General features: G+C 45.2%; 1 protein-coding gene across 1 annotated transcript in view; it reads left to right on the forward strand.

Moving 5' to 3' along the window:
• The window catches only part of Abcb4 (ATP binding cassette subfamily B member 4), a 56272-nt gene that overhangs the window by 27854 nt on the left and 15511 nt on the right, over positions 1-12907 (forward strand). Inside the window, exons 16-21 of the mRNA XM_005358315.3 lie at positions 2014-2190; positions 3410-3556; positions 4976-5080; positions 7225-7302; positions 8466-8549; positions 9582-9785. Of these exons, the coding sequence (XP_005358372.1) occupies positions 2014-2190; positions 3410-3556; positions 4976-5080; positions 7225-7302; positions 8466-8549; positions 9582-9785 (795 nt within the window). The remainder of the gene's footprint in view (positions 1-2013; positions 2191-3409; positions 3557-4975; positions 5081-7224; positions 7303-8465; positions 8550-9581; positions 9786-12907) is intronic.

Here is a 12907-nt window from a genome sequence, read left to right on the forward strand (position 1 = left end):
ACACGCACGTACACACACACACATACACATACATGCACGTACACACACACACGCACGTACACACACACACATACACGCACGTACACACACACACACATGCACGTACACACACACACACGTACACACACATACACACACATACACGCACGTACACACACATACATACACACATACACGCATGTACACACACATACACGCACATACACACACATACACACACACACACATACACACACACATACACGCACGTACACACACACTGACACACAGACATTTGCACCCCACACAAAATAGCACACTGAGTTCACTCAATGTGTGCAGTACATGTCAAGTAAAACACATATGCTAATATGTTACACATATTACATATATATCCTAAAAAGTAAACAAATTACACGAATATCTGAGTACCCTGGAAAGCTACTGGCCACTTTTACAGGATGGATTCACTATTTGGATCACATCTTATTGAGCTGTTACTGTGTTTTTAAAGACCCGGACACAGGACAGTTTCAAAATTTCAAATTCCTCAAAGAATGAAATGTCATAAAAAAAAAATATAATTCAGTTTTATATAAAGCCTCTTTATCAATTTCTATTTTGAAATAGATGTAATTATAATGGGTAAGGTTGTCACTTGGACAGAATCTAGACCCCCAGGAAGATGGGCCTCTGAGGCATGCCATCTTGGTTTCACGAATGATGTGGGAAGACCCACCTTGACGGTGGGTGGCACCATTCCCTGAGCAGACAATTGCGGACTCACAAAGTGCCATTGCCTTATTGCTCTCTGTTTCCTGATGCTGGATCCACTGCAGCTGCTCCCTCAAGCTGTGACTGGGATGGACCCTAGCCTGGAATTGCCAGCCAATCAAAGCTCCTCTCTCTCCCTTAAACTGCTTTTGCTCTTAATTACAGCTAAAGAAACAGAGACATGGTATTTTAAATCCATTTTAGTTTTCATGTTGACATGATTATGAACAAGGCTTTAGGATGACATGTGGGATCCTCAAGTGAAATAACTCTTACCCATCCTTGTCTGTCCCACATCTGTTTAACCCATAAGAATGGTCTCACGCTACTACAAGGACTTCTGCTGGGAGACAAACAGATTGCTCTAAAGTCTGTACCATATTCTCTTGGCCTTCTTTCCCAAGAGAACACGTTCATTTTCAAACTGAATGGTGGTCCAATATGAATAAATTAAAATAATACAGAGCTAGTTGGCAGTAGTAGTACTGCCAAATTTAGCCAGTTAGGCCTTGTTATCCCATGTGAAGTGAATCGGGCTACATTGAATCACCTCTGCTGCTCCTAACAGTTCTGGGGAATTTAGGTCCTGTGTGTTTCTCCCTTGGTCCCCTCGCCATGCCTACTTCTGAGTTTTGTTTTACCCTCCCATGTAGTGGCATTTCAAATGAATTTTAATAAATAAATCCTGCCTGAAGATCTGAGAGTCAAACAGTCCCACTGGTCACCCTTACAGACCAGTTATGGTAACACACACCTTTAATCCAGTAGCCATAGAAATCGGGTGGTGCATGCCTTTAGTCCCAGTGGTGCATGCTTTTGATCCAAGCCCTAGAAAGGAATATAAGATGGGGTGAGTCCGCTCTCAGATGCAGGCTCCTGAGATTCTAGGAGGAAGAATCGCCATTTCACACTGAGGTCCAGTTAGAGTTAGTGGCTGGCTCTTTGGCTTTTCAGATCTTCAGGTTGAACCCCAGTTTCTAACCCTGAGTTTTTATTAATTGTGTTTCACTACCAGTTACTTCTTGGTCCTTTAGCAGAGATGGAGGAGGAACCATGGTGACCTTGAGAGCTCACTTGATGCTCAATTTAGTGCTGTTTCTTTGTTCTCAAACCTCAACCTGGTTTTAATTTAACTCTGTAGATATCTTGATACATATAACATTTAGAGTTGCTTTGTTATTCTAAACTTGGAGATTCTATTCATCTGGACACACACACACACACACGTACACACATTTTAATGACTTATCTGTCATTCAGACTTCAGGAAGCCACAGCCTGTCAGCAGAATTTGAAGTTGAACTAAGTGAAGAAAAGGCTGGAAGCGGCATGGCCCCCAATGGCTTGAATGCTCACTTATTCAGGAACTCCACAAAGAAAAGTCTTAAAAGTTCAAGAGCACATCAGCACAGGCTAGAGGCAGACGCCAGTGAACTCGTAAGTTGTTTTCCGCTCTGGGTAAAGCCTTTGTCTTGGGGTTTTGCTGTTGAAATCCTAGCCTTAAAGAATATGTGTTTCTTACTGTGGGCTGCATGCTTGTTTAAAGAAAAGGAAATCCAATTTTTAAATATATTTGACAGTGAATCAAACAAATGGGAATGAAAAATGGATTTCCTAGGGAAAAAAAGATAAAATATAGTTGTTGTGCTGAGATGTTTAATCTTCACCTTTGTAGTTCCGAGATAATAAAACTAGTCCCAAATGAGTCCTGGGATGTAGTGGGAGGCCACTTGTCGGTTCCCGGCTGCTCAGCCCTGAAGTAATCACACAGAAACTGTATTTTTTAAATCACTGCTTGGCCCATTAGCTCTAGCTTCTTCTTGGCTAACTCTTACATCTTAATTTAACCCATCTCCATTAATCTGTGCATCACCACGAAGTCGTGGCCTATCAGCAAAATCACATTTGTCTCTGGCAGCGACTCCATGGCTTCTTCCTAACTCTGCCTTCTTTCTCCCAGCATTCAGTTTAGTTTTCCCCACCTAGCTCTGTTTCCCTGTAGCTCTGCTATAGGCCCAAAGCAGTTCCTTTATTAACCAGTGAAATCCCACATCATTGGGATCAGCCTTTGTGATAAGAAAGGGGTTGTGATTAATCTGGCAGTCCTGGGCAGAGAAATATCATTATTGATAATGATGCTGTTCTTCATTTGAGAGGATCTGGATCCATCTGTTTCTGTCTATTGCCTCATTTGATCTGATAGCATCGCTGTTAGAAAGGCAAGGCCATTGCGTTATACGCTGATGGGAAACTATAGCTCAGCTCAGGTGGCCTAACCGTGACTATCACACAGACTCCGAGCTGAAACTTTGATCCTGCTACCTCACAAGCTGCAGATCAGAGACAGTGGCCACAGCGTAGAAATTTTCACCTGTGTGTAAGGTTCATGCTCAGCCCTGTGTCATTGTAGGTACTGTCAAAGACAGGACATATTTTTGTATTGAGTCTGCATAACAGTTGAGGGTAATAGTCATGCCTCCTCTTTGTCTACAACACCAGATGACTGCATGGTCACCAGCTCATGTTTGTGGGCACCGAATGGTTGTGTGGTCACCAGCTTGTGTCTGTGGCACCGAACGACTGTGTGGTCACCAGCTTGTGTCTGCAGCACCAAGGGGCGGTATCACCAGTTTGTTCTGACATCTATATGTTCTAGGATGCAAATGTGCCACCAGTGTCTTTTCTGCAAGTCTTGAAGCTAAATAAGACGGAGTGGCCCTACTTTGTGGTGGGAACAGTCTGTGCCATTGTCAACGGGGCCCTCCAGCCGGCCATCTCCATCATCCTGTCAGAGATGATAGCTGTAAGTGTGAAGAATCCATGGCAACCTGAGCAGAGACAGGTCATCAGACTGCTCAGCTCCACCTCGCCAGGTCTGGGGCTAAGTCCCTTCAGATTAACCTAAGTAGAGCCCTTAATTTCCTTTTAAAGCCAATCTTATTATAAGAGAAAATGAGTAGCCTTTGAAGTATCCTGTCACAACGTTAGGAACTTACAAAGTATAAAGACAACGAAGAAATCACTCTGGTTAACTGTCACCACTTGGGTGAAACCTAGGTCAGGTGGTAGCTTGTATGTGTTTATCTAGAAGGGATGACAGTTGGCTCACAGGGCCACAGGCCTTGAGGGGTAGGAATGGACGGGAAGGTGAGTTCACATACTACTCTCCTGCAAGCCCAGGTTCTAGGCACGGGCTGGCCTCCATGTTGAGCATGTGGGTGACCCCAGGAACTACACTTCCCATTGCACAGCTGTTTCTTCATGTGTGGAATGAGCAGTCTCACAGAGTGCCTGGGGATGGAGAGCACATAGCTAACCATATGGAGGCATTTCAGAGTGTCTGCCAACTGTGCAGCTTCAAACCCAATCATTAAACCCAGAAAGAGACATGAGTACGCAGCGATCCCAAGTGTCTGTCTTTGTGTTGTGTAAACACCTTAACCACCCTCTATGATTATTGGGGAGACTTGTTGAATAGAAACAAGTTGTCCTCCAACATGCTGAAACGTATTAGTCTCATGATGTCAGGTATTGATCTATGTTAAGACCATAAACAACAAAAAAAAATTAGAAAGGACCCTCTGAGTCTTTAAATTTCAGTATAAGACAGTCTGTGGCTTTCTTGTACCTCAAGAGACTCATGACTTGCAGGCACATTTTTTAAGGTCCAGACACTAGAAAGATAGTTCATGAAACGAATCTTCCTTTGGCATCTCTCACACACAACACACACACAAAGATACAGCCTTAGAATGTGTCCGGTATTAATAAGTATTTTAAGAGCAGAGCATGGGAACAGGGAGAGGAGAAGGTTGGTCAGGGTAAGCTCCTGAAGGGGAAGGCTGAGGGCTGGCGCTAGGGGACAGAGGAAGGGGAGAGGCATCTCACAGCTCCCTGCTGTTCTCAACCTATGTATGACCCATAATCCCCCAAGTCACAGATGACGCCAGGGCCTACAAGGAGGGGGAACAAAGAGTTGTTTATTGGGATCATGAAATCATGCTGGCAATGGAGGGGACGAAAAGCCATATGATAATATGTATGTATGTCAGGCCACTAAACTGTACACTTAATAATGGTTAAAATGCTCAATCCTAAGCTAGTTGTACTTTCCTGCAATTTAGAAACATCACATATTGAAAGACTGCTTTCCCAGATTGTCTAGGGCAGGAGTGAGCAGGCTGGGTCCGGCCATTCCCGCGTGTTCTAATGCTCTCTCTAGATCTTCGGCCCCGGGGACGATGCCGTGAAGCAGCAGAAGTGTAACATGTTCTCACTGATCTTCTTGGGCCTGGGAGTCCTTTCGTTCTTTACCTTCTTCCTTCAGGTAAGCAGTGACGATTGCTCTGCCTGTCTGGGACTGGAGACGCTGATACACACCTAACCAAACAACAGATACTCACACTGAAGTGAGTGGGAGGCAAGGCTCGTGAGAGGGCACACCCCTTCACCGGGAAACCCCAAGTGTGCAAACAAGTGTGTCCTTGGCAAATAGTCATTATGGCAGAAGAAGTCCCAGGCTCATCCACTGGAAACTGAAAGCCAATAGAATAAAATCCTCTCTTTTTTTGTTATTACTTTTCCCAATATCAAGTAACTTTGAATTTCTTTTCCTGCCTAATTGGTGAACTATTAGAAAGGACATACATTTATATCCATATATTATAGACCAGGCCAGGAAAGCTCGTCAAAACCAGGCAGGTGGTACATATCTATAATCCCAGTACACGGGAAATTGAGGCAGAAGAATCACAAGTTAGAGGCTGGCCTGAACTACACAGTGAAGTCCTGACTCAGACAAGTAGACAAGAACAAGAAATTGGTACCTGTTTTTCTTTTCTACCGAATTAAGCTTTCCCCAAGTCATGGTCAATCCAGTGGGAATGATGGGGTTCTCAAAGACAATCTAGGGTGTGAGCAGAATGTAACTAGCCATGCCCAGCAAGCTTCTCCCTTTTCATTATGGTAATGGCAAGATGAGATTTTTTTATCTGGAAATCATTGCCTTGTCAGGAGTGCCTCAGAGGTGCCAGGCTCTCTGGGGAGCAGAATTCTGGAAGTTAGAGGAGCAATGGGGCAGCATGCAGCAATCCTCCAGCAAAGACAGGTGAGGACAGGCCTGTCCTACACAAGGAACCTGTGAGGCAGTTGCGCCCCACTCACCCTCCTGGCTTAGTCAAGAGTTCAGCAGTGTGCCTTCACAAGCCTTCTCCACAGCCTGCCCGGCACTCACAGCATTGCTGGAGCCCAACCACGCTACGTGTTCCAGAAGCAAGGCCAGCTCTGGACATCTGGGCTCCTCTCCAGCTTGGACACAATTGTTAGGGAGAGGGAAACTGTCTGGCAGGGAGACTTGGAGAGGAAGTGAAACCTAATTGTTGGCTATTCCGGGAGCAGGTGGGGCTGTGCCAGTGGAGGGGAATCTCCTCTTTCTACAGCACAGCAGCCAAAGTGTGTCTCTGTGCAGAATTTGGTTTTTTTCGGTTTCATTATGTTCGAAGTGTTAGGAACACAACAAACATTCTAGTTCAATGCGGTATCTTGAGTTCTCAGTAGTCCTCATTGTCCGCTATGTAAGTCCGGTTTTATCCCATGCTTTTTCAGACCCAGGCTAGCTGGTCTTGGTGAATTCCCGATAGAACATCCCCATTGTCTCAGAGTGTGGGTGCACCCCTTGCGGTCCTGAGTTCCTTGCTCATGCTCCCCCTCCTTCTGCTCCGGATTTGGACCTTGAGATTTCTGTCCAGTGCTCCAATGTGGGTCTCTGTCTCCTTTCATCGCCTGATGAAGGTTAATATTCAGGAGGATGCCTATATGTTTGTCTTTGGATTCACCTTCTAATTTAGCTTCTCTAGGATCGCGAATTATAATCTCACTGTCCTTTATTTATGGCTAGAAACCAAATATGAGTGAGTACATCCCATGTTCCTCTTTTTGGGTCTGGCTTACCTCACTCAGGATAGTGTTAACAATGGCAATCGGTTTTTGATCCTACTGCACATACTGGCTTTGGGGGAGCCTAGGCAGTTTGGATGCTCAACTTACTAAACCTGGATGGAGGTGGGTGGTCCTTGGACTTCCCACAGGTCAGGGAACCCTGATTGCTCTTCAAGCTGATGAGAGAGAGGGACTTGATCGGGGGAGGGGGAAGGAAATGGGAGGCGGTGGCGGGGAGGAGGCGGAAATCCTTAATAAATAAATATATTTTTTAAAAAAAAGTAATCACACACACACACAAAAAAAATGCGGTATCTTGGTTACTGGAATGCTGCCCTCGAAATGAGAGAGAAGCCGAAATGGGACACGTACAGGTTTTCAGTGTTACCGTTCCAGCACACGCCACTGACTCTGCAGTGCCTGTGTTTTAAGTTGGCCTTCATTATTTGCATCAACATAGAGATACTGTAAAATCAGCGTGAATGCATGCAATTGTGAGATCGAAAGGAACCCGAGCCTTTTTCTCTCCCCCAGGGCTTCACATTTGGGAAAGCTGGCGAGATTCTCACCACAAGACTGCGGTCCATGGCCTTCAAAGCGATGCTGCGGCAGGTGAGGGCATGGGACATGGTACCCAGTGTTAGGTTTAAGACTCTGCCTGCTTCGTTTGGCATTCCAATGGGCATATACCCCTTCTGAGACTTCCATGCCAGGAATGACTAGGGTCCTAGTGACCTAGTCTTGAACTAGCCAGTGACATCTCAGGAGCTTCATGGGAGCAGGCTTTTCAAGACAGACAGCTGTCTGTCTCCGTGCGGATACTCTATTTCCAGTACCTGTATCTGTTTCCTGGATTTTGCACAGACACTGGCCAGTCTTTGGAGACTGTAAGGTGTCTTTGTACAAAGGAGAAAGTAGTTGGTAGCACCCATGTTCATGTGGTACAGTTGGCCTTCTACTGAGGCTTTCCCAAATGCTAGAAGTTGAGCTATTGTTTTGCCTTGAGCTCTGTTTCCACACTGATTTCACTTGTTAATTCATTAAAATGTGACTTATTACGTAAGTTCTCGTTCTGGGGTAGGGTGTGTGGGAAATATGAAAACACATGTTTCTCCTTTAAAGAAAGAGGAAGCCAATCGACGTGAATTGGTCGCATCTCTTTCCACACCAGGCACAAACAGGCATTATATTTTGAGCACATCTGAAGTGATGAGTTCTTTTGGGAACTTTTCAAACTCCTGCTGTTTGGGGCAAATAACTTCATATGACAGTAAAAGATACTGCCAATAAATATTTATAAATTGTGTCAAATATAAGATACACTTTTAAAGTCCTTGTTTAGACAAAATAAAGCAGAAGTATAGCATTTAATTTCCCTGTTTACAATGTATACAATAGATAGAGCTGAAAGTATCTATTCAGTTGGAAAGAAGTTACTCTACAGGGCAGAGGTGTCCATAGCTCAAGTTGTGACAACTTAGCAGCTGGAACAGCCGCAGGAGTCCAGCTTTGGGGCGGAGCTGGCAGATGAATCTGTTCCTTATCTCTGACTAGAGATCCCTTCCTATCATGGGAGGCAGTCAGGACCTGTGGCCTAGTGCGTGTGCAGTGTGGTGCTCAAGATTGCCCCTGGTTGGCCACTCTGCACAGAAGGTCTCCTCTGAATTTAAGTAGCCACATTCAGAGTGGCTGTTTCTTCTCACTGGAGCACGGAGAGATTTTTTTTCTGCTGGTTTTAGGTGTGGACTAATTTAAAGGCGTGTTTAATTCCACAGGACATGAGCTGGTTTGACGATTACAGAAACAGCACCGGAGCCCTTTCCACGAGACTCGCCACGGATGCTGCGCAAGTCCAAGGAGTACGTAGGCTGCGCTCTGCCGGCCTTTCCTTGATAAAACGAACCTGTTTGTTCCATCTCTGGAGATGCTTCCAGCCGGGGGTGTGGGGGTGTGGGATAGCTCACTGGTGGACAGATTGCCCGCAGTGTACAAGGCCCTAAAAACATTTTTCAAAAGATACTTTCAGTTGGAAATAGTAGAGCATCCCGTTGAAACTATCCTGAACAGCAAGGGGAAAGTTTAGACTTCAGGGTGGCATGATCTGCTGGCGTCAGAGACCCCAGGTTCCTTCTGTCTGTTTGGTGAGTCGCCTCCTTGGCATTGACTTCATGAGGCTGATCTCTTGGTTGGCAACCAATAGCAATTAGAATTAGAAGCTTCTGTGTTTCCCATCTAAGGAAAGGACATACATCTGTGCCTCATCCTTCAAACGAAAACCCCTTCCAGAACTCTAGTTAACAGCTCATAAGTCACGCTCAAGCCTGAGGCAATTTCTGTCTCAAAAGAAAATGGTTCTCTGGCCAGCTTCCCTGCTCTGTGAACTTCCCTCCATTCCACAGTAAGAGAGAAGGGAAAGGGTGAACCAGGGAGATGCCAGCATTGCCCATGACAGTGGTCCTGGCTTTCTGAATTGTGCAAATGACTAATTCAAACACAGTATGTTTTATGGTAAATGGTCTCGTGTACTATGGTTTCTAGAAGAGTATAAGTTTCTGTCTGCTAACTGAACCAAATTTTTATTTATATTACTGAGATTTAGGTTCCCCTTTGAAAAGATGTGTGTGTGTGGTGTGTGTGTGTGTGTGTGTGTGTGTGTGTGTGTGTGTGTGTGTGAGAGAGAGAGAGAGAGAGAGAGAGAGAGAGAGAGAGAGAGATCACAGTTTATCCATACAGTAGGTGATTCACAGGCTGAAGGGATGAGAGTGAAACCTGTTCGCCCAAGCGTGGGTTTACTGAGATAATGAAACCCTTCACGTTCTGAGTAGGAAGCCGAAGGCAGGAACCCATGGTTTGGAACCTCACCCAGCTGCCTTACTCTTCTTCTCTTAAAGGCCACGGGAACCAGGTTGGCTTTAATTGCACAGAACATAGCGAACCTTGGGACCGGAATTATCATATCATTTATCTACGGTTGGCAATTGACACTTTTGCTGTTATCGGTTGTTCCATTTGTTGCTGTCTCTGGAGTTGTGGAAATGAAAATGTTGGCTGGAAATGCCAAGAGAGATAAGAAAGAACTGGAAGCCGCTGGAAAGGTGAGTTAAGTGGGTTCCAGCTAGCACGTGCTGCTTGTGGACATGCCTTGCTTGAACTGGCACCTTTACTGTTTCCATACAACCTGTGCAAAGTGTTTACCGAATCGATAATGCCTAGAACTCAAAGATGGGATGAATCGTGCAAAACTTCCAGCTTCCAGGCAGAACTTGCTATAAAGATCTTCCAAATTTGCCCAGATGCACCTCATCTTAACTGCATATCCTGAAGTCACTGATAGAACAAAATTCACTATTTTTTTTAATTTATTTATTTATTGAGGATTTCTGCCTCCTCCCCGCCACCGCCTCCCATTTCCCTCCCCCTCCCCCGATTAAGTCCCTCTCCCCCATCAGCCCGTAGAGCCATCAGGGCTCCCTGACCTGTGGGAAGTCCAAGGACCGCCCACCTCCATCCAGGTTTAGTAAGTTGAGCATCCAAACCGCCCAGGCCCCCCCAAAGCCAGCACGTGCAGTAGGATCAAAAACCCATTGCCCTTGTTCTTGAGTTCTCTGTAGTCCTCATTGTCCGCTATGTTCAGCAAGTCCGGTTTTATACCCACATTCTGAGACAATGGGGATGTTCTTTCGGGAATTCACCAAGGCCAGCTGGCCTGAGTCTGAAAAAGCATGGGACAAAATTCACTATTTTATAGATAAGAGCTTAGCTTTACCTTCGATCTGATTGCTTCAGCACTCCCAAGCCACTGTGACACCGTGATGCTTTAAATCTCAAAATCTGCCCTGTGTAACCTTTGGCTATCAAAAGAAACCTGTAGGCTTTTCTCAGGGCTAGAGAGTCTAATTATTCTCTGTAGCCCTGACTAATCTTTTACCATGGTGTTTTCAATAAGAGTTGCTTCTGTTTCTAGGGGGAAAAAGAGTTTAAGGCAGAGTATAGACTTGGATGAGTCACAAAGAGCCTGTTGCCTACACTCGCCCCCAACACCACTGTTATTTTTATTGTTAAAGTTAGCAGCCACCAGGTGGCAGTAATTCCTTATTTTGTGGTTCTAATGTGTAGTGACAATAGAGATTGTGTGACAAACGTACTACATATAGGAACTTATTCTTACTATCATCACGGTCATCCTTTGAGGTGGATGATAATGCTACCTCTTAAGTGTATGTGTGCACATGCATGCACACACAAGTGCCAAGTGTGCAAGACCATAGAAGCACATTGAGTGTGGTCATTTTTTGCTCTCTACCTATCCCCTGATAGATGGTCCCAGCACTGTGCTTAGAGGAATTGGCCAGTGAACCCCCGGGGTTGGCCTGCTCTGCTCCCACACCCTGGGATGACAGGCTTCTTCCGTGGATGCTGCATATTTGAACCGAGGCCTTGTGCTTTCAGAGCAAGAACTCTGACCTGCCGAGCCAGATCCTTCGTTTTTGCAAATGTAGGGATGTGGACAGGAAGCAAGTCCATGCCAGACTCTCACCACCTCAGTCTCTATAGGTATCTAAGTGTGTCTGAATCCACAAATAAAGTTTGATTTGTAATGCATGCACATTCAAAATGGTAAGGTGCAGATTGTGTCCAAGGACACATCTGTTCTCGTGGATGTAAAGACCATTCTGTAGTGAAAACTTAGGGGGTAAAGCGGGTGGTTAGTACAAACTGGTGCTTCCTCCAGCACCAACCTCAGCATCACTCACAGCATCATTTTGAATATCTTCATTACAGCTATGTGTAGTGTATGTGTGTGGTGGGGGGAGTCAGTGTCCCCACCCGACATGGAGACACTTTGAAGTTGAGTGACTGTCTGCCTCTAAGTGGCTGGCGTAAAATGGTAAGATTAAAGCCAGTTGTGGTGGTCTGTGCTTGTACGCTCATCACTCAAGAGTTAGAGGCAAGAGAATCGCCACTAATTCAAGGCCATGCTGGAACACATCACAAAATAAACAGAGCAAACAACAGTAGCCAAAACCCCCGAGACTGGGGCTGTAGTGGGGCGTGTTTCCACTAGACAGGTTCTCTCCCTGAGATCCACCCCCTCCTCCTGCCACTCCATGGGTTAGTGGTCCTCAGCTTCAGTCAGAACTCTTGTTGTTTGTACATGACCTTGCCCTGGAACCAGAGTCCCCTGGGAGCATGCGTGTTGTGGGTCCTGGACTTTGTTCTTGTGTGTTCCCAGTTGTTGAACACACTCTTATGTTCTGTCTTAGGTAATGGAGGGTACCATTTTCTTCACTCTGTGTGCCATAGCTGACTTCTGAAAACAAACACATCAACCAACCAACTAAATAAACAAACAAGCCAATAACAGTTGCTTTGCCCATGCCCCCTATTTTGGAGTTCGTCTTCATTCCTCAAGAAAAAGTTATCAGAATGAAAATAAAATTCCCTTAGGCAAATTACACAAATAAAAACATCTTGAATCTACCCAACATAGTAATCTTGACTCTATTCAGAGAGTTAATATTTTTATAACAATGAAAATTGCCGAAATTTTGGCAGAAGTAAGGCAGTAGAGTTGAATAATGTTGGGGACAGACTTAGACTTTCAGTTCTTAGTCTTGGCCTTCTGTTCAGACCTTATGATGCTGGGGAAAGCTTCTGGGTCTGGTGGCCTTTCTACACTGGTGAAGTGGGACTCCGTACATGGTGCCGCTCAGGCTTCTCTGTAACCTTCCTAGAGCTGCCATCCTGGGGACCAGATGAATGGCTCGCCATGCAGTCTAATGATGGGTTTGAACACTGGGAGGCACTACAGCTGTTTTACTCTCCAACAATTCCGTCAAGGTTCAATTTTGTTTTCTCCATTAGCTGTTGATTCACTGACAGAACTGGGGTTAGATGGAGTTTCCCGTGTGGTGTGGTGCGGTGCAGTGTGGTATGGTACTTCGAAGGCAGATGAAGGAGAATTGCTGCCAGTGTAAGACCAGTCTGGTCTACATAAAGAGGCAGCCTGGTGCAGTACCATCCTGGGACTGGGATCAAAGGAGGGAGTGGGAGCCTGGATGATTTCCTTCCCATCACCTGTTCTAAAGAAAGTGCTCATTTACTGGAGTATACATTTTTATTTTTTATTTTATTTTATTTTATTTTTTTTTTTTTTTTTGGTTTTTCGAGACAGGGTTTCTCTGTGGTTTTGGAGCCTGTCCTGGAACTAGCTCTT

Source organism: Microtus ochrogaster, chromosome 26 (assembly GCF_000317375.1).
Source record: "Microtus ochrogaster isolate Prairie Vole_2 chromosome 26, MicOch1.0, whole genome shotgun sequence".
Taxonomy (NCBI): Eukaryota; Metazoa; Chordata; class Mammalia; order Rodentia; family Cricetidae; genus Microtus; species Microtus ochrogaster.